The sequence below is a fragment of the Paroedura picta genome, chromosome 3 (genome assembly GCF_049243985.1).
Source record: "Paroedura picta isolate Pp20150507F chromosome 3, Ppicta_v3.0, whole genome shotgun sequence".
Classification (NCBI taxonomy): domain Eukaryota; kingdom Metazoa; phylum Chordata; class Lepidosauria; order Squamata; family Gekkonidae; genus Paroedura; species Paroedura picta.
This window is the reverse complement of record NC_135371.1, coordinates 100,292,501-100,319,376: the sequence shown is the minus strand read 5'-3', so window position 1 is coordinate 100,319,376 and position 26,876 is coordinate 100,292,501. Positions and strand designations below refer to the sequence as shown.

The following is a 26,876-nucleotide window of genomic DNA, read 5'->3' as shown; positions in this document are numbered from 1 at the left end:
AGCAGAATACAGTCACAGTATTTCTCAGATATAACAATTTACAAAGTGCACATAGCTTTCTCAAAAATGTGCTCAAAAAGACCTGCTGAGGCGTCTTTCCCTTAATCCTAGCTGTATGTGTCCTGCTTGACATTGTTGTTGTCAGCCATCCAGAGGTTGTCTGACTTTTTGGGATCCCAAGGCATAGCTGTCATCACGATCCCCAATCCTGCACCGCCTTCTTCAGCCATGCAGTATTCTGGCCAGTGTCCACTCGGACCGCATCCAACCGCTGCACCGTTTGTCGGCCTGGCTTCCTTTTCCCATTGACCAGTCCTAGCATAACTAATTTCTCCATCGAGTTAGATTGCATGATATGGCCAAAGTAAGTGAGCCAGAAATTTGTGATTTTGCCTAGCAATGATATATCAGACTTAATACACTGTCGCATTTCCTTGTTTGTGGGCAGCAAAGTCCATGGAACCTGCAGAAGCCTTCTCCAACACCAGAGTTCAAAGGAATCGATTCTTTTCTTGTACAATGTTTAATCTATTTTCATAGTCATGTGGTTATTGGAAATATGATAGATCTAACTAACCTACATTTGATAGTCAGGCTTATATCATTGCTTTTCCATGTTCAAGCTCATCATTGCTGAGTGACCCAGAACAATTCAATATTTTATTTCCATACTGAAATCACTCCTCACATCAATTTGTGATCCAAGAAACACATTAGATCTCTTCACCATCAACTTATTGTGATATGTCTGTTTCTTCCAGTGGTTAGTAATTTTGTCTTTTTTAGTATTTAAGAAAAGGCCAAATTTCTTACTTACTTAACTGACCTTTGTAATCAGCTGTTCTAGGCCTTCCTTAGTTTGTGACAGGTGGTTAGTGTCATCAGCTTACCAAAGATCATTTATATTCCTTCCTCAAATCTTAATTCCAGTGTTGGATTCTTTCACATCAATCTCTCTCATAATGATGTCAGCATACAATTTAAACAGGAAGGGAAAAGAATACAACCTGGCACACTCCTTTCTCTATTTGGAACCAGTCAGTGTCACCAAATGGGGCACATACACTGGCTTCTCGGTTTACGTAGAGCGACTGCATCAGATTGATCAAATGCACTGGCACCCCCAAATTTTGCAGGCCTTCCCACAATTTGTTGTGATCCACACAATCAAAAGCTTAATTGCAGTCAATAAAGCAGATGTAGACATCCTTCTGATATTCCAATGACTTTTCCAAAATCGAGCGCAGGTTTGCTATGTGAACATGAGTACCACTTCCCCGTCAAAAGCCAGCTTGAACATTTGGCAATTCTCTTTCTATGCTGTGTTGTATCATTTTGAGCGGGATCTTACTATCATGAGAAATGAGGGCTATTGTACAGTAACTGGAACAGTTTTTTGAGTCACCCCTTTTTTTGGTAGTGGGATGAACACAATTTCCACTGTTCTGGCCAGGAATTAGTTTCCCAGATTTTCTGGCACAAAGCTGTAATGGTTTTGATTGGTACACATTTCAGCACTGGTATGTTGTCAGTGCCTGGGGCCTTGATATTTGGCAACTGACTCAAGGCCCGTTCAACTTCTCCTCAAGCATGGCCGGTTCAAGTTCTATTTCTATTTCTTTTTCATTTTGAAGAGAGCAAACTTCCATGCTGCGTGTATTCCTGCCACCTGTTCTTGATGCTCTGTTGGTCAGTCAGTTCCTTCCCTTTTTTATCTTTGATAATGCTTTTGTGAGCATCAAATGGCAATCGGAACCTCTTTACTTGTGTTAAACCATTTCTTGTGTGTTCCTTTTTGTAATCTTCTAGCTGCTTTAATTTCTGATTCCAGAAAATATAGATTTATTAAAATACTAGCTTCAAAGCCCGTTCCTAAGAACGGGCCTTGAAAGGGTCCCCTCCCCTGGGCCCTGGCCAGGCAGCTTAAGGTGGCCTTGGGCAGCAGCTCGCAGCCAGATCAAGTGGGGTGGGTGGGGGCAGGGCAACTCGTTATCAGGGCCCGGGACTGAGCTCCTTATCAGTCAGCTAGTCAGCTCCTTAGCAGTCCTTAACGAGCAGCAGGACGGGAGGCCCTCATCAGCAGGCCCAGCCTAGGAGGCCAAGAGGCCTTCGTTAGGAGGCCCTCCAGCACAACCGTTTGCCCAGGGCCCTCTCACCTGCTGAGGCGTCTGAGAGCAAAGAGGCTAGAGTCCAAGGATGGAAGCACTAAGGCGTCTGAGAGCAAAGGGGCTAGAAGGGGCGGAGGGACGGAAGGCAGGAGCTGCAGGGGTAGGGCCAACCAGGGCAAAGCTGGCTGCACCCTAATTGGCCCTATTCCAACTTGGACAGCCGGACACATCCCACCCCTAGGCTGTTTCATAAATATATAGAGGAACAACAATGGATAAGGATGGCTCACACTATTTACAAAACCGTAATCCAGCAAATCATAGTACTGTATAAATATCCAACAATAAAATCCACATTTAATTTTGTTGCTTCCTGCCTTTTGTCTGCAGCTTTTGCTGCTTTTCTACATTCAGCTATTCTTATAGTTTCATCTGAGAGCCATTTTGATCTTTTTTTCTGGCTTCTTGTGCAGTATGTGTTTAACTGCTGTTTCAACAACAGTTGATTGAATTTCCTGCCACAGTTTATCAGGCATCTTCTCTGTACCCTCCAACAGTTGAAATTGACTTTTCACCTACACTGCATATGTGAGTAGAATTTTATTTACATCAAACTTCCTTAATTCTGATGTTCTTTTGATGTTGCAGAGCTTTGTTTTGATTTTAGCCAGTAACAGGTCATGATCTGAACTGCCATCTACACCAGGATATGTTTTGACAGCAAGGATTGAACTGGACCACCACATAATATATAGTCAATTTGGTTCCTGAGTAGTCCATTTGGTGATGTCCAAGTATATGGGCAATGTTTATGCTGTTTGAACCAAGTGTTCATGATGCGAAACAGATTTTCATGACAGAATTGTCCCAGATGATCGCCTGTGTCATTCCTTTCTCCAAGTCCGAAGTTACCTGCAATGTGTGACACTCTATGCAGCAATGTGTGACACTTCTGCCCTTAACGTTGATCTGGAAACTACAGCTGATTCAGAATGTAGTGGCCATGGTCCCCACAGCTATACCTCGAAGGTCCCACATCCAGCCTATTCTCCAACAACTGCTCCGGCTTCCAGTCGAATTCCAGATCAGACGTAAGGTTTTTGTAATTACCCTTAAGGCTATACACATTCAGGGCCCAGTGTACCAGAGGGACCATCTCCCTGCCTATACCCCTCAAAGAGCCTTACACTCTTCCACTTCCAACTGCCTGGCAATCCCTAGCCCCAAGGAAGTTTGCTTGACCTCTACCAGGGCCAGATCTTTTTCTGAACTGGGCCTCACCTGGTGGAACAAAGTCCCAGAGGAGTTCAGGGCCCTGACGGATATAAAACAGTTCCTCAGGGCCTGCAAAAGGGAGATCCTCCGCCAGGCTTTTGGTTGACGTCCTCTAGCTCCATTTTCTTCCACTGGGCCCCTGAGCCTCCCCTCCTATGAAACTGAAGCTAATGCCTGTACAGACCACTCTCAGGCCCACCAACAAGTTACAGTTATGAATTATTGTCATCCATTACTGTTCCATTGTTCTACTATTGTTCCACTGTTTCATGTTTAATGATTGATGACTTCTCTGTACTGTTCCTGTTCCTGTTCCATGTACACTGCCCTAAGCCTTCGGGGAGGATGGTATATAAATATAAATAAAATAAATAAGCTTTCACATTAATGTCACCCATTATGTAAATGACATCCTTCTTGGGTAATTGTTTTAAAGGTTCTTCAAAGGCAGTATAAAAGTCTTCAATTTCTGCCTGTTGCTTCATTTGTCGGAGCGTATACTTGGACAGCTGTGATATTTATTGGCTTGTCACAAATTTGAATAGTCATGATTCCATCATTGTTCATCGAAAAACTTTCCAGTGCTCAAGAAACATTTTTACTTGCAATGAAAACCTTTCCTTCTTATAGAATTGTGTCGTGAATAGTAGATGGTAAAATCCTGTAATTGAAAGAAACCATAATCTGTCCTATATAATTCACTGATGCCAAGGAAGTCAGTGTTCAACCTGACAATTTCTGATAATTTCTAATTTTCCTTCAGTCATTCCTCTAACATTCCAAGTTGCTATTCGATGCATCTTCGTAAAGCTCAGACCCTTGTTTTCACCATTGGCAGCATCAGCAACTTGGGAACATGCAGAATTTTCCCCAGGCACATCATAAAATCCAGGGCTATTTGCTGCAGATCTTTGCTCCTCCCCAGTCACTTGTTAGGTAACTTCTGGCCTGTGGGGCTTACCATTGGGCACCATATCAAAAGTCATTTGAGAGCTGTACCATAGGATTTTCTTGGCAAAATGTTTTTATAAGGCAGGTTGCCTGGGCCTCTTCTGCATGATGGATAAGCTGATGAAAAACTCACTAAATACATCGTTGTTTTTCTGATCTCTGCACAGAAGAGTTAATTTACTCCGCAAAACTGATTTTGCTCTGCATGGTGAACTGCCTCTTTGGCGCTTTAAGCACCTTTTAAGCGTTGTTTCTGAAAGATGCTTTTCACTGATTCATTTCTCTCCTGCCTGCCTGAGTTGCTCTATTAGCCATGCAGAGAAGCTCTTTAGTTATGCAGATTAGTGATACGATACGATAACATTTATTGTATGTAGCCAAAGGCCATTACAAAACACAATTAAAACAATATGGAACAAATATAAACAAATAAAACAATATTTCTCCAATATTGTGTACCTAAAAATGTAAACATGGACTACTAAGTTACAATAAAAGAGATAAAATGGTGTATCAAGGTGGAGGCTCCTGTAAAAATGCATTAGCTCGAATCTTCCTGGCAGCCAGAGCAAAAAGTGCCACCCTATAAGAGATATAGGGGTCGACATCTGATAACAGATAGGTGACTTTGTTAAAATCAGAAATAGGGTGAGAGTTTGGTAATAGCTTGGCAAGGAATTTGCCCCTGGGTTCGGAGTACAGGGGACAAGCCAAGACATAGTGGGGCAGGTCCTCCACAGATGGATTTCCGATTAGTGGATTTCCGATTTCAGATTAGTGACTGCATTAGAGAACAAAGTGGAGCTGGCAAAACTACAGGGGGCAGGGCTATGAACTGTTTCATGCAGAGAGCATTGCAACGTAGTTTTTCAATGGACTATATTCAATGCAGGACAACAATTGTAATATAATAAAGCGGTCTAAACTGGTTGTTTTTTAAACTGTTTTATTTGGCTCCATGCAGAATACCCTCCTGGTCTTTCCTTAATCCTCTCCATTGACCCGGGCTTGGGACCAGCATGCTCAGGTGTCGATTACTGATCTGTTTGGTATTACTGTGTGGCAAAATTTCTCTGAATATACTTAGAGGCATTCTCAGTTAATGATATGTATGCATATCATTGCTGTGACCCCTTCAGTCTCACCTCACTTGCATGAGCTGCAATGAAGATGGGTGCTTAGACTTCTAAGCCAGCACAGTTTACCTAGGACGTGTGGGTTCTCCCCTAAGCGGTCATTATCCACTCTTTAAATTAGACTGAGGACAAGAAAAACTGCAGAGTCAGCTGTGACTTTGCTGTGAAGAGTAGCAAACTCCTAAGATGTCCGGCTGCCGGAAGAGGGAAGGTGCCCAACAGAGTCAGAACTCATACTGAAAAGGAGCATCCCTTTAAAAGCCTCTTTGCAAAGTGTACAGCAAATGCTTGGATCCCCGTGCATCTGGCACAAGAATAAGAAGGGGGAACCTGCAAATTTAATCTAATAATGAACTTCATACAAAGACGTCACTTCAATAGAAATTTTCTGGGGGCAGCCAAAACTAGGCTGGACTGCTACTTCAAGGCACATTGTGGGCAGTTGGAAAAGGCAGTACAAGCCCTAAAACAGGAAGCTCTTGTAGGAGTGCACGTACATTGTCAAGACCGAGCCCATCAGATACGGTGACAACATAACCAAGACCTCTGTTATCTCTTGGCTCTCAGAACAAATCCTGGACAGTTTTCAGAAGATGTACCTCGAAATGAACACCACCAATAGTGCACTGATGTTTTTTAAAAGCCCATTCCTGGGACATTTCAACAATTCATTATTCTTGTTTACCAAATTTATTTTACACATTTATTTTACACATTTAAATAGCTACATAAGGTGGATTAATTGCCAGAATGCTGGGCTTGGACCTGGATTCAAATCTCTGTTCAGCAAATTTTCATGAAATTGCCCAAGGTTACCCAGAGTCTCTCAACCAAACTAAATTTGAGACTGATGTAAGACTAAATCCTGCTCAGAGTTCCTTAAAAGAAAGGCAGGGTACAAATGCAACACTTTCATAACAAGCATACTTTTGATTAAGCTAATAAAGAACATATCTGACATAATTAAGAATGCTGGCACCCCATGTGACCTGTAGATGATATGTACTCCACAAATAGCCATTGTATGTAAATGCAGCAAGATGACTACATCCAGGTCTAGATACACAGTTTGTGTTATGCTGCTTGACATGATTTCATTGGCCGCTTTCTTCTTAGGGTTAAAAGAATCTCTCTGCAGTTATCTGTGTAAAATGACACAAAACCCTCAGCCAGCTATGCACTCTGAAAATTGAAGGGTGCTTACATTTTAAAAAGAGAGGTTGATTTCCGCTGTTGCCCCAGTCCACTGTGTTGTCCCTGAGTTTCTGCTGTCCACCAGGAACAAAATTACAGTGAGCTGCAGTGAGAGGGATGTCTGAATGAAGTACTTGATTTGTTGTTAGCCTTTGTCATGTTGCTATCCAAAATAAAGGGGTCTCAGAGCTGGAAAAGATGTGTGGTCATTACAGCAGCCTTTCCATGCTAATGAAAAGTTCTGTGTAATTTAATCCTTGTACACATCAGAACAAAAGATGCTGGGTTTAAAAGTCTGCTATTATGTATAATTTCTCTGGCCTCAGTACCGAAACAGTGGAGTTTAACATACACAAGAAAGATGCAAAATCATACTCCAGTGTTGCAGGGCCATCTCTTTACCATTTTGGCAACTTGCAGACTAGGTTAGAATACTGTAAATGGTAGCAAGGGGAAGCACAGAGATGGCAAGAAATAGATATCAGAATTAAATCACGGGTATTTGAATCAGATTGAAACATCCTGAGATCACACTCTTTATAACATTTCCTAAAATGGGCCAAGCACTTTTCACTGCACACAGAAGCAAATCTTGATGGGTTTTAAGCACCAATTGAGGGAAGAAGGACATATTACAAGAAATAGGCTACTATTCCTTATGCAGATTTCAAAGCAGGGTCAAACAAATTGACAAATGAAAGAAATCCCTCAAACTACTGGAGTGAAGGAAAAAAAAAAAAAACCTTTGTCCTGTGAAGATGCAGAGGCAAGCAGTTATTCTTCAACTGCAGCTACATCAACAAGTTTCACATACCTCTCTCTTCTAAATGAGACAGCTATTCCAAACACAACAGTGTCCCAATATTCTTACCTTCTTCGTTCTCATCAAATGCTGGTGACTTGCTGGAGTTGTTTGCGCCCATGTTGGTGTCAGCTGGAAACTTTCTCCTGCACTTACATCATTATGTATACAAAGCACAAAGGGCAACGTTATGCTCTGACAGTGGAGCCTGAAGGGTGGAGAGAAAGGATGTAAAAAGAGCAAGGCTGAGGTCAGAACCTAAAAGAAGAAGAGTAGGTTTTAATAGCCCAAAGGAGTCTCAAAACAATTTACAATTGCCTTCCCTTTCTCTCCCCACAACAGAAACCCTGAGAGCTCTGACAGAACTGCTCTATGAGAATAGCTCTAACAGGATTGTCACCCACTAGTTGCATGTGGAGGAGTGGGGAATCAAATTTGATTCTCCAGATTATAGGCCGCCACACTTAACCACAGTACCATGCTGCCTCTGAGTATGTGTAGATCACGCAGCAATCACATCTTGACAAGAAGACAAATATAATACAAAGGAAAATAGGACATATTCTTAAGGGATACACAAGAGCATGCTCAACAGTTTTCCCTTGCCCCTATTAGTAGCTGACTTTTATTAGACTATACCAGTAAAGTCACTTCTGCCTCATCACATGTTCCCACTAGTATTTTGGCTTTCTTGCTTTGTTTCCAGTTGGTATAAGTCCCACCTCATTATTAAAAGCATGAAATAGCTTGATACCAGAACTGGTAAAAGGTGCTCTGCTTTTTCTTCAGCCTGCAAACCAACCAGCCAGCCAAAAATCCCAATCCTCAAGTAGAACTCAGTTTACAGAAAAATAAACCTTCCATTTGAAGCCCATTAAACTAGCGATCCCCAACCTGTGGGTGGCAGACCACATGTGGTCCTTCGACTAATTGGAGGTGGGCCCTGAAGGACGCCTCCCCACCCCGGCCCTTTACAACACACTTCGGGTGTCCTTGTCTCCCATCACTCCCAGATGGGACTATCTCATTGCAGAGGAAAAAGCTCAGGGTTCCCATTGATTTGTCATTGTCATCAGTTAAAATTTCCATGAAAATAAAATGTTCCTTATGTTCATTGTTGTGGCGTGTCTGTATCTTATTTTGAAGGGATCTTTAAACATTACCATAGCGACCAGAGAGCGTTAGGGCAGTGGTTGAGAGTAGAGGAGTGAACTACCCCCCCACACACACACCAGGCCTCAGTAAAAGGCATTGGGTAGTCCCCAGCATTGAGTGGTCCCTGGTGATAAAAAGGTTGGGGACCACCGCATTAAACCATCTTGGTAATAATGCCTCCCGGAGACTCCCCAGGGAGGACAGCAAATCCAGGCATGTCCATATACAGTTGATACAGTGATTTCCTATTTGCTTCATTTCCTCTCTTCTACACACTCAGATAGCTAGTAACTACTTTATGAGATAGTTATGCAGAAGGAATTCATGATCAGGCTAAATATTCTCACTATGATGGTCTGGTTGTCTCTTCTGCAGTCTGTTGGCTGCAGGATTGTCTGTTACTAAGCTTGGAAGCAATAATGAAACTTCAAGCACTTAAGTGTAAATATAATTAATATGGTCTTGACCTTGCATATACAATGCAAACGATGCAGCATTCACTCGAGAGGAACAGAAAGTTCGTTCCGCCCTCATGTCTTGGCTGGATAAAAGGAACTGCTTGCCCAGCAATGTGGATAAGGGATACTTTGCCCAGTTGACATTACTTTTTAGGGGAAAGGAAGCTTTATTCTACTCCTGGACTACCTACCTTTATTGGAATGGGAAGGAAAAAGTCTTTGCCCAGGTGTCAACACACTGAACCTGGATACAGTATACCAGAAGCTGCAAGCACATCTGATATGTACTTCTGAATCCTGCTTAGAGTATCAGGAATAGATCCCAGGCACTCCCCTTCCTTTTTCTCCCTCCTATCCAGTTCTCACACCCTCTTCTTATTATTATCTTTAACAATACAACAAGCTAATGTAATGACAGAATGTGTACAATTCTGGCTTGTTCCCCAATACACACATGCATCATGGTCCTCCTTGGTAGATGTATGCACACAATAATAGGAAGAGAACTCATGAGCCATGCACAAACCTCAGTACAACGATATAGGCTAGATATCAGGGGGGGAAATTTCACAGTCACAGAGTAGTTCAGCAGTGGAATAGGCTGCCTGAGGAGGTGGTGAGCTCCCCCTCACTGGCAGTCTTCAAGCAAAGGTTGGATACACACTTTTCTTGGATGGTTTAGGGTGTTTAGGGCTGATCCTGCGTTGAGCAGGGGGTTGGACTAGATGGCCTGTGTGGCCCCTTCCAACTCTATGATTCTATGGTTTAATGTCAGGTTGCTTGTGATGTCTCTATGTAGCCTTTAAGTGTTACACTTACAACTTTGCAAATGGCATTTAACACAAACCAATTTCTCTACTATAACCATGACTTAAAAATAGGGATGAAATAGATTTACAAACCTATCCAATGGTAAACTTAGGCCCATCCCGCACACATTAGATAAAATGCTTTTAATGCACTTTAGAAGTATGTTTTAATGTTCCACAAAGGAAAATCCAGCTGCAAGAGCACACTGAAAGTGCATTATCCAATGTGTGTGGAATGGGCCCTAGTCAGCCTTAGCTATAGGTTCAGATAGCATGCTAAATTATTGTTAAAGCTGACAAGAAAAGAGTTAACATCCATCAAAGAGTGAAGGAACGCATTAGATGAATCATGCGAGTCAAATTCTTATCACTTAACCAACACTCTATAGCAGGGGTAGTCAAACTGCGGCCCTCCAGCTGTCCATGGACTACAATTCCCAGGAGCCCCTGCCAGCAAATGCTGTGGACATGGGAGTTCTGAATGGGGTCCATGAGATGGGGTCCATGAGAGCTCTGAGTTGGGGTGGGTTCCACACTGTCTTCTCAGCTCCTACTCTTCTTTCTGGTTTTTATGAGGCAGTGTCACCATAGTTGTAATAAAGGAGGGAGCAAAAGGAGGGCTAAGGGTGTGGGCAGTGTTGTCATTTCCGGCGGTGTGGTGGGGGCATGACCAGTTGACATCACTTCCAGGGATCCTCAAGGTATGAAAAATTATTTCAGAGGCTCCTCTATGGTCAAAAGGTTGAAAAAGGCTGCCCTATAGCTTCATGTCTGCAACAGGTGCTATAGGACAGTAGCCCCCAACCTTTTTATCACCGGGGACTGGTCAACGCTCGACAATTATACTGCAGCCGGGGGAGGGGGGTAGTCTTTTGCCGAGGGACGTCGCTTCTGCTGCCTGAGCCCCTGCTCCATGTGCTTTCCCACAGGCACCCCTGACTTCCCGCCGCCCGCTGGGGGGTGCTACCAGCAGCAGCTGCGCAGTGCCATGCCGAGGGGGAGCCCCAGCCATGGCGGCCAACGGAGAACACCAAAAGTGAGCCAGTGGCAAAGTGGCAGGGCAGCCGCCAAGGCAGCAGCCAGGGAGGAAGATGAGGAGGAGCCGTGGCCCGATACCAACTGATCCATGGACCGGTCCCATGAACCGGGGATTGGGGACCACTGCTATAGGACACCTGGTAAGTCTTTGAAGAGCACATTAAAGGCTCCATGACTGATCATAGACTCTTTCCCATCTCCTCTTAACAAGTACCACAGGAATTCTATATTGCTGAAGTAATTCAAGGGGGTCACATAATTTATCTGGTAATAGGATTTCCTGAATTAAAAAAAGGTTAGGGAGTAAGCCTGCCATTCATTTAATTATATGATTCTCTGCACATCTGTGCACATATACACTGTAAAGGTTTTAAAATAGGTATTTCAGGTTTTATGAAATAAATAGCTTTTGGGTCCCAACTATTTTTATTTGTAGCCTTTAAAGAACACAAAGGACAATTTTACAGAATATTCAGTATAAAACTATAAGTAGAAACCACTTATCTGTTTAACTTCAGGCACCCTGCATAAAACTAGGGTTGGCCTTGAGATTTTCCAGACTGACAACTGATCTCCAGACTACAGGGATTAGTTTACCGAGAGAAAATGGCTGCTTGGCAGGATGCATTCTATGGCATTATACCCTGCTGAAGCCCTTCCTTTCCTCAGATCTCTTTGCAGGTTCCATAGAACCCCAAATCCCCAGGAACATCACAACCTGGAATTGGCAACTCTACACAAAACTATTCAGGATTGCTGAGTGGCAGGTAAGGGAAATGATGAGTTTGACAATGGGAACAGCACATCAAATCTGAATTCTATACGTTAAAAACTTGGGGGACTGGACATACGGATATTTCAAATTCTGATGTTGATTTAGAAAAGAATTTCTGTGCCTTTTAAGTATAATAACATGATCTGCTTTAATCACTTCCCTTATTTTCTTCTCCATCTCAAGATCAGCCTCAAGGGTTTGATCAGGTAAGCGATCGTAACCCCATAGGGCCTAGTATTTCCACCCACATTGTTTCAGTTGGAGAGTTAACTCCCCTGATGTTTTCTAATTTATTTGAACTACAATGCAACACAACCACTGCCCCAACCCTCCCTGCCCTGCCTGTAGAGCTTACATACAGGAATGACTGTATCCCATATATTTTCCTCATTCTACCATATTTCTGAGATATCTACTATATCTATATTGTCACTGAAATTAAGCATTCCAACTCCCTTGTCTTGGCTCAGAGTCTTCTAGCACTAGCAAAAATAAACTATAATGTGTTTTCCTCTGCGGAAACCCTCACTTTCCACGGCCCCTTAGTTGCAAGCCAAGGACTTCAGTCACCACCATAGCCTTACTCCCAAGTTCTCTTACTCTTCTATTAATATTGCTGCGCATTAATGCAGTCATCCCTTTGAACTGACTTGTCCCAAATGGGAGGTTTCCCAGCTCCTGTCAGCTTTTCCCCCAGGATTAATTGAGAAGCTGCTCTACCACTTTTGAAATGAATCAGTGGCAGTCTGGTTCCTTTTGGTTCAACTGGTGCCCGTCTATTATGAATAGGTTATGCTTGTCCCAGAAAGTAAAATACCAGGTCCCAATTATGGCACAAGTCCACCAAAGTACTTCCCATTTCTCACAGAAGTGTTAGAGGAGGAGGCACTCAGGGGTGGGACAGCCTCCTTGAGTGGGTGTTAAGTGCTGAGTGGCACTTAAGCCATGAGACACACTCCTCCTAGGCCTTACCAGAAATATTAAGTGGAACATATATAATCAAGCCCAAGGACAGATATCCCTTCTGGCTCATTCATGTGGGAACAAATGATACTGCTCAGTGCAATGTGGAGCATATGAAACAAAACTAAGTGGCCTTGTAGGGGAGTGAAGGACTTGGGAGTGCAGGTTGGTTGTTCCTGTTAATGGCTGAGGCTTAAGAAGGGAAAGAAAAATAATGCAGATAAATTACTAGCTACGTCACTTCTGTCAGGAAAGTTCAATAACTAAAAGCCTGGGGTATTCGTATGAAGTTATCTCAACATTAATGCACAGAGTATGGGAAACAAGCAGGAAGAACTAGAAGTCCTGATAAAGGAAGGGGACTATGATCTAATATGAGTAAATACATGTCTCTGAGCATGAGAGTTCAGTTGAGAATCTTTGGGCAAAAATAAAAGGAGTAGGAAATAATAGTGGTATTATGGTGGGGCTCTGCTATAGACCACCAGGCTAGGCAGAGGTCTTGGTGAGATGCTCCTAAACCAGATGGCAAAGTTCTCAGAGTGGGGACCTAGACGTCACAGGAGATTTCAATTACCCAGAATTCTTTTGGTAGATGATGTCTGCTAAAAAAGAAAAGTCCATTAAATTCTTCACTTGTCTTGCTGAAAACTTCATTTCCCAGAAACTGAAAGGGGTAACCAAGGGTCTGCTATTTAGACTTGATTCTCACCAATAAGGAAGGACTGGATGATGAGATAAAAGTTGTGGGCACACTTGGTAGTAGTGACCATATAATTTTGGATTTTAAGATCTTGGGGAAGAGAAAAATTTGAGGAAAGCAAATTTTAACAAAGTTAAAGTTACATTGGGTAGAATCCTGTGGTCAGAAAAATTTTGGGAGATGGAAGTACAAGAAGGTTGAGAGTTTCTCAAAAGCGAAATACTGAAGTCACAATCGCAGACAATTTCCTTGAAAAGGAAAACCGAGAGGAACCTAAACAAACCAGGATGGCTCCATAATTTTTTTCAAAAGAATTGAGTAATAAAAAAGACTTATTTAGGAAATGGAAGGAGGACCTTAGAACCAAATCTACCATGAAGCAGCTTCACTGACTTGGATAAAAGATTGGATTCAACTGAAGGACAATAAGCTATTAGACCTAGAAGGTTTCAACAAATGATTCAGTTGGCATGAACACCTTTGGCATGACAAGGATAGAATTCATATGGAGTTTAAGGAACATTGCATTAGGAGAAATTTAATTATGGTATGGAAAAAGAACAGGCAAAGACTTGAACCATCTACACCATTATGATTGTCACCAGAAAAAATACTTAGGAGGTCAGAAAAATCACTAAATCAGATTGGCTTACATGCAAATACCTGATTTGTAGCGAAGGAAGGAACTTCAAATTATGATCTAGAAAAGAACTTCAGGGGAAAGTGTTTGGTTGGTTTTATATCTTCAGATTAATTAACTATTTAAGGTCCACAAAAAAAAGGGAATTTGCTCCTCAGAAGCCCAGATTTCAGAAAGAAATACTAGACAAAGGGGGTCAAGAGATTTCTAAATTGTATAAATATCTACTTGAGTGGTCCATGAAAGAAGAGAGAGTTAAGGAAGTAATGATTCGATGGGCTAAGCACATTGGTCACTCAATTAATTTAGCTATTTGGGAAAGATTGTGGTTGCGAGACATGAGATTTACACCTTGCTATGCAATTAGGGAAAACCAATACAAAATGATGTACCGATGGCACCTTACCCCAGCAAAGATTGCAAAGTGGGATAAAAAAATGCAAGACAAGTGTTGGAAATGTAAGATTGAAAAGGGGGATTACTACCACATGAGCACCACAACTGAAGATGTAGAGAAACTGGAGTGTGTCCAGAGGTGGGCTACAAAAATGGTGAGGGGTTTGGAGACCAAGTTGTGTGATGAAAGGTCGAGGTCGCTTGGTCTGTTTAGCCTGGAGAGAAGACGACTAAGTGGAACCATGTTCAAATACTTAAAGGGCCATCAAATAGAAGATGGAGCAGAGTTGTTTTCTGTTTTCTCAAAGTGTTGGACTAGAACAAATGGGTTGAAATTAATTCAAAAGAATGTTCAGCTAAACCCAGAAGTTCCTGACAGTTAGAGTAGTTCCTCAGGAGGCGGTAAGTTCTCCTTTGGACATTTTTAAGCAGAGGCTAGATAGTCATCAAAGAAATGCTGATTTTATGATCTTAGGCAAATTGTGAGTGGGTGAGCAGGGAGGGACGTGCCAATATTTGTCTCTTGGGGACCTTCCTTGCATACCCTTGTTGTTAGGTGCAAAGTCGTGTCCGGCCCATCACGACCCCATGGACAATGATCCTCCAGGCCTTCCTGTCCTCTACCATTCCCTGGAGTCCATTTAAGTTTGCATCTATTGCTTCAGTGACTCCATCCAGATACCTCATTCTCTGTCGTCCCCTTCTTTTGCCCTTGATCGCTCCCAGCATTAGGCTCTTCTCCAGGGAGTCCTTCCTTCTCATGAGGTGGCCAAAGTATCTGAGTTTCATCTTCAGGATCTGGCCTTCTAGGAGTCGACTAAAGATGGCGCTGTAATAGCTGGACTTCTGTCCAGCTCTTAAGCCATGCCGAGGGTCAGGAGCATCTGCACCTGGCTGACCTGAGCAGATACGCAAATCTGCTCGCCGGTCGCCCCAGGAACCGGGAACGGCATCCTGAGGGTCCTACAGATCCGTGAGGAGGTAGGGAGACCGAGCTCTCCGGATCAACAGCGGCGTGTGCTCAAGGTCACGATGGCGCCCTTGTCGTAAATAACTTTCTAAGCTTGAAACGACCAGCTGACCCTAAATTCTTCCCAGACCATCTTTTACCAGACTGACAGGAGCTGAAGCTTACAACAGTAAGGATTGAAAGCTTTCTGGCTTTTTCTCTTCTTCTCCCGCAAGCTCTTCCCCCCCGCCCTCCTCAACCAATTTACAAGTGAATTTCCTCTTTCGTCGAGTGAGAGATTCCCAGCTAATTATACCCACTAACCAAACAAAGAGAGAGCTTTGAAGTTTTGTTGGAGAAAGTTCAGTGGGGGATGCTGACTTGATACGGAGATCAATAAACTGATAATTTGGGATCGCTCGTGCTCCCGCGAGACCTCACGAGACTTTCTGTTTATAGTTTGTGACTGCCTAGAACTATGGAAAAATTAACTAAGGCACAGCTTTTCCATTTGTTATGCGAAGGGAACTCAAAGATACTGAAAGCAGTCAATAAGCTGGAAAAGGAAATCCGTGGGATTAAGGGGGAACTTTTTGATGGAGCCGACGGTCTGGTGAGAACAGCTGATGACACAGCGAAAATTCAATGTTTGGAAGTCAATCAACAGAAGGGGGAGAGAGCTAGGGACGTAAAAATCCAAAGATTTAAGGAAGGAAAGCACCGAAAACCTGGAAGTCTATTTAGAGCAGGAAGTGACTTGGATCAGCAAAATAAAAAGAGTCTATTCAAAAGCGACAGCATCCAGGAAGCTATCAGGAGATATTTTCGCGCGACCAGAGGAAGAGATCCAGATTGATAAAGTATACAGAGCCTACTCAAAGGCGACTGCAAGCAAGAATCAAGTAAGAGACTTCTTTGGCCCTGACAGAAGGACAATCAGAAACACTCTACTATGGGAAAAAACACAATTTCATTTTCTGCGTCCACCTGAAGGATGAGTTGAACAGTGGAGTATTCTCCTGGCTTCCTGTGGGGAAGACAGCAGCAGTAACTTTTAGGACAGGACCAATATATGAAGGGAACTGACTTTATATCATCTAAGACAATAATAGAATATATCCTTATAATAATTATACTCTCATATGTATCAACAACTATTCTGCTAAGAAAGATGGTAATAACTTCTAGAACAGGATCAATATGTGATGGGAACTGAATATGTATGCCAATATGTATGCTAAAAGAGGATGACAAACTATACTTCATAGGTATTAACAAGACGGAAGCAGTAACTCTTAGGTCAGGGCCAATTCATGAAGGGGACTGACCTTATATCATTTAAGATAATAACAGAATATATTCTTATAACAGATCATATTCTCATATGTATTAACAATCACTTTGCTAAGGAAAATGGTAAAAACTTCTAGATTAGGGATAATATGTGATGGGAACTGAATATGTATGTTAAAAGAGGATGGCAAACCATATCAGCTGGTCGCTTTTTTCTTCATTTTTCTGTAAATGCTTCATATAATAATAAATAATAAAATTATTTAAAAAAAAAAGGGATCTGGCCTTCTAAAGGAGCAGTCCGGGCTGATCTCCTCTAGGACTGACCGGTTTGTTCGCCTTGCAGTTCAAGAGACTCGCAAGAGTCTTCTCCAGCACCAGGGTTCAAAAGCCTCAATTCTTTGACGCTCGGCCTCCCTTATGGTCCAACTTTCACAGCCATACATTGCACCTGGGAATACCATAGCCTTGACTAAATGCACGTTTGTTGGCAGGGTGATGTTTCTGCTTTTTAGGATGCTGTCTAGATTTGCCATAGCTTTCCTCCCCAGGAGCAAGCGTCTTTTAATCTCTTCGCTGCAGTCCCCATCTGTAGTGATCTTGGAGCCCAGGAAAATAAAATCTGTCACTATCTCCATTTCTTCCCCATCTATTTGCCAGGAATTGAGAGGGCCGGATGCCATGATCTTCGTTTTTTTGATGTTGAGTTTCAAGCCAACTTTTGCACTCTCCTCCTTCACCCGCATCAACAGGCTCTTTAGTTCCTATTCACTTTCTGCCATTAGAGTGGTATCATCTGCATATCTGAGGTTGTTGATATTTCTCCCTGCAATCTTGATCCCAATTCGTGACTCCTCTAATCCCGCCTTTCTCATGATGTGCTCCGCATACAAGTTAAATAGGCAAGGCAACAGTATACAGCCTTGCCGAACTCCTTTCTCAGTTTTGAACCAATCAGTGATTCCATGTTCAGTTCTCACTGTTGCTTCTTGACCTGCATATAAGTTTCTCAAGAGACAAATAAGATGCTCTGGTATTCCCATCTCTTTAAGAACTTGCCACAATTTGTTGTGCTCCACACAATCAAAGGCTTTAGCATAGTCAATGAAGCAGAAGTAGACGTTCTTCTGGAACTCCCTAGCTTTCTCCATGATCCAGCGTATGTTGGCAATTCGATCTCTAGTTCCTCTGCCTCTTCGAAATCCTGCCTGTACTTCTAGAAGTTCTTGGTCCACATATTACTGGAGCCTAGCTTGTAAAATTTTGAGCATAACTTTGCTAGGATGAGAAATGAGTGCAATGGTGCGATAGTTTGAACATTCTTTGGCATTGCCCTTCTTTGGGATTGGAATGTAAACTGACCTTTTCCAATCCTGTGGCCATTGTTGAGTTTTCCAAATTTGCTGTCATATTGAATGTAGCACTTTTACTGCATCGTCTTTTAAGATTTTGAATAGTTGAACTGGAATGCTGTCACCACCACTAGCTTTATTGTAGCTCAGACTTCCTAAGGCCCATTTGACTTCACATTCCAGGATGTCTGGCTCCAGGTCAGTAACTACCCCCTTGTGGTTATCAGGGATGTTAAGCTCGCTCTTGTATAGTTCTTCTATATAATTTTGCCACCTTTTAAAAATCTCTTCTACTTCTGTGGGGTCCCTACCATTTTGGTCCCTTATCATACCCATCTTTGCATGAAATGTTCTCTTGATAGCTCCAATTTTGTTGAAAAGATCTCTGGTCCTCCCCATTCTATTGTTTTCTTCTATTTGTTTGCACTGTTCATTTAAGAAGGCATTCTTATCTCTTCTAGCTTTTCTCTGAATTCTGCATTCAATTGGGTGTATCTTTCTCTTTCTCCCTTGCCTTTCACTTCCCTTCTCTCCTTAGCTATTTGTAAAGCTTCCTCAGACAGCCATTTTGATTTCTTGCATTACTTTTTTTCTTTTTCTTTTCTTTTTTCTTTTTCTTTTCTTGCATTTTCCCCCCTTTGGGATGGCATACCCTTTTCTTTTTCTTTGGTATGCATACCCTTGCATACCCAGGGAATTGCTAATTGCTGCTGTGGGATGGTAGGTGAATTTTCTCCAGGCCAGGCTGGATTCTGGAGATTTTTGGTGGGAGGATAACTTGGGCATGCAATTAGGATCACTGTGGGTGGACATGAAGTTGTGAGTTCCTGCACTGTGCAGGGGGTTGGACTACATGACCTTGGTTGGACTACATGACCTTCCAAGTCTATGATTCTATGATTTCTGTACAAGATCCCAAGTGTTTTGTGTGGCTTCTTATCCAGGCACTGATAAAACCCACTCCCAATTGGCTTCAGCATGCAACAGAAGCTCCCATGTTACTCATGAGTACGTGTCCCACACTTTCCATTCGGTTTCTGTGCTTGGCATGCATGTAATCCTCACCATGAGCTGTATGAACAGGAGACCACAGACATGGCATCCTCAGCAATTATAGCTGTTCTTTTTTTCTTGCTGTCAAATAAGTCCATAATCTGATTTCCCAAAGCACATGTTACATTGTCTATAGAAAACACAAACCCAACAACAGTTGCTGCCTGAAAAACAGTTGCATGCATGAAAAAGAAAATGCACTGCTAAAGCAATTGCCAAAAACGTCTTTAACAAGGTGTCTTTTATGACAGCATAAAACACATCTTCAATATTGATCTAATAACAAAAGAAAGCCACCATCATCTCATTTCCACAGGGCCTGATCCTTCAAAGTGCAAAACTAATTTCTAGCTAAAGAGCTTCGGGACAGTGCCAAATCATCCTTCACTATCACTCACCAGTGATATCCTTTCAAAGCAAGTTACAGACTTCAGTTAATCACTTATTAAGTCCATATTGAAACTGCCTATTAAAATGCATCTGACTTGACAGGGAAAGGCAAAGTTTGCTTTTGTAAAATATTTTTTTGTAAAATTAATCCAAAGCATTAATTCAACATCTGATTTGGGGCTCTGTGTATTAATTTCTCCAAACAAGAGGAAAACAGGGGACAGAGGAGCTCATCCAAATTTTCCAAAGAGTGCTTTCTTTGTCTGAGACCCTGAGAGCCACCACCAGTCACAATAGGCTGCTATCCTAGATGGACATGCTGTATAACATGAATCAGAGCAGTGTCACAGAAGAACCATGAACAAAAAATATTCTTCCTAATAATGAGAAATGAGCAGTTGGAAGAACAGTGTTTCCTTTTCGCAGTGAAAGGATACAGTGAGGATTGGTATTTCTCTTATTCAAATAACCAAAAGGAAAAGAAAGAAAACAAAGCATGCATGACACTATGGGGCGATAGAACATGTAACTCAAGATGCTAAAATTATCATAAGCAGCTATAAAAATCATTGACCATATCATTTGCATGTCTCATTATATAGAAACTTATGTCCTTACCAGTACATCACTGATGTACCATTTTTATAATGGATTAAAACATGTTCCAAATCATTTTTCACCAAGCTTGGATAGTGGATTCCCCTCTATTTAAACTATGGAACTTTGGTATCAATACATTTGTTAAAATATTATCAACCAAATCTACCCACTGACATTGACTACATTTTCTATCATGCTTAAACCTTGAAAATAATGTCTCTTTCATGTATTTCAAATCTTCCTCTCAGGAACTTAAGACTGGTGTAAATAGTTTGCTACTCTAGTTTATTCTCACAACAACCCTGTGAGGACCAAGAGCAATTAGTCCAAGTGAGGTTTATGGGGATTTGAAATCAGGTCTCTTCAGTCCAACACAATACCCACTTTTTATTTTATTTACTTCATTACTACTTCTCCTTTGTTTCCAATGGGAACCCAAGCAACTTATACCGCCACATCACACTGGCTCAAATAATCAAAACCCATTTTAGAGAAATGACTTGTTCTACTGTATAAAATGATCACCAAAACAGTTAAATTGCAAAGTACTTTCTTGGGGCTAACAACTATAAATGTGTTGAAAGATTAACTTCCTCCTCTGTTCATAAAAGCAAATGTTCATTCTGTAAATATTAAAAATCAAAATGTGTATTTATTTGGATAAATGTAATACATTGTTCAAGTCATGTGGGACAGGAATCTATAAGCCATACTGACCTTTGCTATAGCCTTTTATTCAATTCAAAAACATTTGTTGAACTTTACTAATCGGTCACTGCACAGCTCCCCCCGGGGGGTTCCAGCTGTTTTGTTCTTCCACACTATCCCTGTATCGATCACAGTATTCATGGCTCCATTAAGGGAACCATAAACACAGCAATAAGTTAGGAGAGAGACAGAAAAGCACAGGGGGACTTAGCATGGAGAGGGATCAATCCAAACTATTGACACAAAGTAATTTTTTTTGAGATGGTGCTTTTACTGAGATCTCATGCCAAAAAAAGCCAAATGAACCCCATTATTGCTTTGAAAAAAACTTGTTAATGTGCTTAAAGTGACAACTAAAACAAAAAAATGATGAGATGACTAAACAGTCATCCATAGGGCCTGAAACTATGCCAAACAAGCTGTATGGGGAGGGGGGAATTTATACTAACAGCATTAGAACGGCACTTTTAGCCTGGGGGGGGGGGGGCAATTTCCAAAGAGCTAAGTACACATATACTTATAACGCTGTCGCTTAGAGACAAACTTATCACTGATTGGCTTTATTTTAATCTTTGGATTTGGACAACCTACAACGTTTGGGTCTCGGTGGTTTGCTACAGATCCACCTAGAGTCGGCTCCACGCTGTCCCCCTGCTTGGTGACCTTGCTCTTAGAATCCTCTGCATATACCCATAAAGCCCGAAGACTTAACTGCGCTTCCAAATATTCTTTCGTAGGCTTTACCCATTCTCGTATTCCCCTGAATACGCGCACACACCTCAAGCTGCCAACCTTTGTCCTTCTGCGCTAGCTACACCGGAGGTATCACACTGGAAGTTACTAACCCAGAGGAAAAGTTGGCTTCTGCACAAGCCAACTGCCTCCAAAAGCAGATCCCAGAGAGAGATAGAGAGCGACTTACCGGCTAGGAAACCTTAGAGGATTAAATAAACAAAGCCACCTTTTCTTACCTTATCTTAGGAAGGGCAGCGAGCGGTAACTGAGACGCAGAACAATCGCTCGGATCAAACAGCTCAAACAACCTGAAGCTGCAGACCCGGGGAAGCCAGCCGAGGTGAGTGCCCTGGGCGAGTGTGACACTTGGCGCGTGTTTGCACGTCAAGGTTCCGTTCTTTGCAGGATGCCGGTCGGAGGCAAGGGCACTTGGGAGAGGAGCCGGAGAGCCTCTATTGCAGAGAAGTTTCCCCTTTGCAGATTGCAGGAGGAGCCTGCAGCAGTCGGGGGGGGGGGGGGGAGGAAGAGGCTTGAAACAAACCAGACAAACAGCTACGATAGCAAAGACGCACGCCAGCGCGCCCGAAAGACAGGAAATAAAAGTCGGAAGGGAGAGCGGAGAAGCACCGGGAGGGACTCTCCAGAGCTCTGTGCGGGGGGAAAGGCGGAGAGCCTCTGCGACCGGAGTTAATGCCGCTCGAATTGGCAACGTTTCTCCAACTGCAGACGAATGAAAAGGCGCGCTGGCTGGGACTTAAAACACCTTGTCGCTTATGCAGATCAGCACTTTTCAGAGAGCCCTCCAGAAGTTCCCGTTCGTTATGTCCAGGGCAGGCAGAGAGTCCTTTTTGACCCGCCGTTTATTTTCAAGTAGAAGTTCCCGTCCCCTCACACACGACTAATGAAAGAATGCAAATGATACTGCAAGGACTTAGTGGTTCTCAAATGAAAGTCAGTACTATAGAACAAGACACCCCCCCTTCCCGCCAAAAACAACCCTATATGTAAAGCATGCATGTCATGCATCGCTTATTTCGTTCCATCTACCCTGGTTGGTTGGAACGCCGCTTGTTCGTTGACGAGCACCTAGCAAATACATTCGAGCCCGCAAGTTCGCGGTTCTACTAACCTGGGTCTGTTGCCTAGCAGAAGAGCGTGACGAAAAGCTGGGGGGATAAGAAGGGCCGAATGAATCCCATGCAGCTGTTTTTTGTTTTGTTTTTTGTTTTGCGGGGTGGGGGGAGAGTGTCAATTGGTTCAATTGCTTCCTACATGAGGAGGTGCCCCAGGCATAACTTTTGTTTCAACGTTTGAACTAATCAGAAGCTCTTCACACAGCCAGGGGAAATGGAGCTCAAAACCCAGAGTCCATTTCAGATCTGAGTTAGCCCATCACTTTGTTTACTGGGCTGTTGGCTTTAGAGAAAAGATAGGCTCTTTGTGTAGTCTTTGGAGCAGCAACATTTTCACCTGTCATTCTCTGGACTTAAGAAAAAAACAACAGCGCCTGACAGCAGTTCCAGGTACCAATGGAAGGATCCCATTCAACTCATCAGCTATGAATTGTAGAAGCAAATACTCTATACACAGTTGTATGCATATCTGTTATTTCCACCTGAGAAAAAAGTTACATAAATAGCTGGGGGAGGGACTGAAAAGGGGAATTTAAGACCTTTTTTTAAAAGGGCCTGGTCTGTGTCAGCTGGTTTGCCTCATATTTCTCGTAGATGTCACTCACATAGTTAACAAAACATATGATTTAGCTTAGCCAATTGATACTAAGTGTATCTATTAGTCCTGAAATTTGCTTCTGAGATGCTAAAGCTGAGTATAGTTTTTCAGCTGACACAATCTGGATCTAGGGAAGGAAGGAAGTATTCTCTTTTTTCTAATGGCATTGTGGTCCTAGAATCATAGAACCATAGAGTTGGAAGAGGCCATGCAGGCCATCTAGTCCAACCCCCTGCTCTACGCAGGATCAGCCCTAAGCATCCTAAAGCATCCAAGAAAAGTGTGTATCCAACTTTTGCTTGAAGACTGCAAGTGAGGGAGAGCTCACTACCTCCTTAGGCAGCCTATTCCACTGCTGAACTACTCTGACTGTGAAAATTTTTTTCCTGATATCTAGCCTATATCGTTGTACTTGTAGTTTAAACCCATTACTGCGTGTCCTTTCCTCTGCAGCCAACGGAAACAGCATCTTGCCCTCCTCCAAGTGACAACCTTTCAAATACTTAAAGAGGGCTATCATGTCCCCTCTCAACCTCCTTTTCTCCAGGCTGAACATTCCCAAGTCCCTCAATCTATCTTCATAGGGCTTGGTCCCTTGGCCCCAGATCATCTTCGTTGCTCTCCTCTGTACCCTTTCAATTTTATCTACATCCTTCTTGAAGTCCTCAGCCATTCAGTTGTGTCTGACTCTTGGTGATCCCACACCAGAGCTGTTGCCATTATCCCGCACAATCTCCCTCAGCTCTGCAATGTTCTGGCCAGTGTCCACCCTGATCATGTCCAAACACTATACTTCTTATCAGCCTGGTTTCTTTTTTCCACTGAACAATCCTAGTATAATTACTTTCTCCATTGAGTTGGACATTTGTATCCCCCTTTCAATGGTTGTTGTTATGCGTTGTATGATTTTGAGCAGGATCTAACTAGCATGAGAAATCAGAGCTTTTATGCAGTAATTGGAACAGTTTTTTGAGTCACCTTATTTAATTTATTTCTTACTTAAACTTATATACCACCACTCTTCCTCCAGCTGGCTCTTGGTGGTTCACACTGGAAAATAAAAACATATAAAACCCATTACTATCAATACAACAATCAAGTAAACAATGGCAGCATAATTAACAACCTAGCACACACGCAAGCTCTACTGCTTACAGTCATTGTCACTGCTCCAAAAAGATGAACCTGGTGATGTTAGCCTGAAGGGGGGCAATTTCCAAAGGGTGGGGGGACCCAATATCTAACAGCAGTCTCTGCCCTGGCCTCAACCAAATGCCTGGCAGAAGAGCTCTGTTTTGTGAGTGTCCTGCATAGTGCATGGAGTTGGACTCTATGATTCTATGCAGACTCTGCAGAACTCAGAGAGCTCTGTCAGGGCCCTCTGCTTTTCTGGGAGCTTATTCCTCTAGGTCAGGGCCAGGGTCAAAAGGGCCTTGGTCAAGGCCAAATGGACCTTCCGGGGGGAATTGATACTAATAGTGTTAGATCTGCACTTTTAGCCGGGGGGGGGGGGGCAGGACAACCAGCAAATTCATAACAGCAGAGTGAAGGGCCTTGTGGAGGGCATAAGGAGATAAGTGGTCCCTCAGATAGGTAGTTAGTGGGATGAACACAGTTCGTTTCTACTGCTCCAGCCAATTATTAGTTTCCCAGATTTCCTGGCACAAAACTTTAACGGTTTTGATTGCTACACATCTCAGCAGGTATGATGTCTGTGCCTGGGGCCTTGTTGTTTGGCCCTGTTCAACTTCTTCCTCGAGAATGGCCAGTTCAAGTTCTTTTTCTTTTTCATTTTGAAGAGAGCGAACGTCCATTCTGCATGCATACAGTTATTCTGTGTATTCCTGCCACCTGTTCTCGATGCTCTGTTTGTCAGTCAGTTCCTTCCATTGTTTATCTTTGATAAAGGTTTTGAGAGCATCAAATGGCATACAGAACTTCTTTATTCCTCCCTTTTGCCTACAACTTTTGCTGCTTTTCTGCATTCAGCTATTCATATAGTTTCATCTGAGAGCCATTTTGATTTTTTTTTTTGGCTTCTTTTTTGGTTTGTGTTTAACTGCTATTTCAACAACAGTTGATCGAATTTCCTGTCACAGGAAATTCATCAGGCATCTTCTCTGTTGCATCCAACAACTGAAATCGATTTTTCACCTCCACTGCATATGTGAGTGGAATTTTATTTACATCAGATTTCCTTTAACCCTGATGTTCTCTTGATGTTGTGGAGTTTTGTTTTGATTTTAGCCAGCAACAGTTCATGATCTGAACCACAATAAGCACCTGGCTATGTTTTGACAGCAAGGATTGAACTGGACCATCATTGGCTACATAAGATAGTCGATTTTGTTCACATTTAGTGATGTCCAAGAGCCAGTTTGGTGTAGTGGTTAGGAGTGTGGACTTCTAATCTGGCATGCCATGTTCGATTCTGTGCTCCCCCACATGCATCCAGCTGGGTGACCTTGGACTTGCCACAGCACTGATAAAACTGTTCTGACTGAGCAGTGATATGAGGGCTCTCTCAGCCTCACCCACCCCACAGGGTGTCTGTTGTGGGGAGAGGAATGGGAAGGCGACTGTAAGCCGCTTTGAGCCTCCTTCAGGTAGGAAAAGTGGCATATAAGAACCAACTCTTCTTCTTCTTCTTCTTCTTCTTCTTCTTCTTCTTCTTCTTCTTCTTCTTCTTCTTCTTCTTCTATAGGCAACTTTTATGCTGTTTGAACCAAGTATTCATGATGCAAAACCAATTTTCATGACAAATCGTGCCAGACGATCATCTGCATCATACCTTTCTCCAAGTCTGAAGTTGCCAGTAATATCGCACTCTGCTTATGTGCCAACCTTTGCATTAAAGTCACCCATTATGTATGACATCCTTCTTGGGAACTTGCTTTAAAGTATCTTGAAAGGCAGTATAGAAGTCTTAAATTTCCACCTCTGTTGCATCAGTTGTTGGAGCATATACTTGGACAGCTGTGATATTTATTGGCTTGGCAAAAATTAGAACTGTCATGATTCGGTCATTTATGGTCAAAAAACTTTCCATTGCTTGAGAAAAATTTTTGCTTTCAATGAAAGCCATGTTGTTCCTTCTTATGGAGTTGTGTCATGAATAGTAGATGGTAAAATCTTCTAATTGAAAGAAACCATCTCTCCTATGTAATTCACTGATGCCAAGGAGGTTAATGTCCAATCTGACCATTTCTCTTTTGGTGCATCTTCCTAAAGCACAGACCCTTGCTTTCTCCATTGGCAGCATCACCACCTGGAATTCCTGCTGGATTTGCCCCAGGCACGTCATAACATCCAGTGCTACTTGCTGTAGGTCCTCGCTCCTCCCCAGTCACTTGTTCAGTATGTTCTGGCCTGAGGGGCTCACCATTGTGCACCATATAGAAATTGTTTGAGAGCTGTATCATAGGATTTTCTTGGCATATTTTTAACAAGGTAGGTTGCCAGGTCTTTCCTTAACTCTCCCCATTTATCCAGGCTTGGGACCGGAATGCTCAGGTTTGCATGGCTGGGTTTAGTGTAATCGTATTACACTAAAAAAAAATACCCTATGCGATTAAAAAAAAGGTTTCATCAATTTCTCCATGTAATCCATCTGCTAAAACTGCAAGTACGGATTAAAAATGGTTCTCTCGTTAATTGGTTGA

The 26,876-nt window shown here is 42.5% G+C and overlaps 1 protein-coding gene and 1 long non-coding RNA gene across 7 annotated transcripts in view; one reads left to right on the top strand and one right to left on the bottom strand.

The window, feature by feature from the left end:
* The window catches only part of STK32A (serine/threonine kinase 32A), a 154,842-nt gene extending 130,605 nt beyond the window's left edge, over window positions 1-24,237 (bottom strand). Inside the window, exons 1-3 of one of the 6 annotated variants that reach the window (XM_077326999.1) lie at window positions 24,214-24,235; window positions 7,536-7,674; window positions 6,675-6,767 (exon numbers count right to left, since the gene is read on the bottom strand). In XM_077326999.1, the coding sequence (XP_077183114.1) occupies window positions 6,675-6,767; window positions 7,536-7,587 (145 nt within the window). In that variant the 5' untranslated portion in view covers window positions 7,588-7,674; window positions 24,214-24,235. Of the gene's footprint in view, window positions 1-6,674; window positions 6,768-7,535; window positions 7,675-21,719; window positions 21,870-24,213 lie in introns of those variants that run through there. The other 5 variants (XM_077326998.1, XM_077326997.1, XM_077327002.1 and 2 more) reach the window with 5 other exon arrangements.
* Window positions 21,737-26,876, top strand: part of LOC143832491 (uncharacterized) — a 103,826-nt gene continuing 98,686 nt past the window's right edge. The window contains exon 1 of the long non-coding RNA XR_013229285.1: window positions 21,737-21,823. This is a non-coding gene — a long non-coding RNA (uncharacterized LOC143832491). The remainder of the gene's footprint in view (window positions 21,824-26,876) is intronic.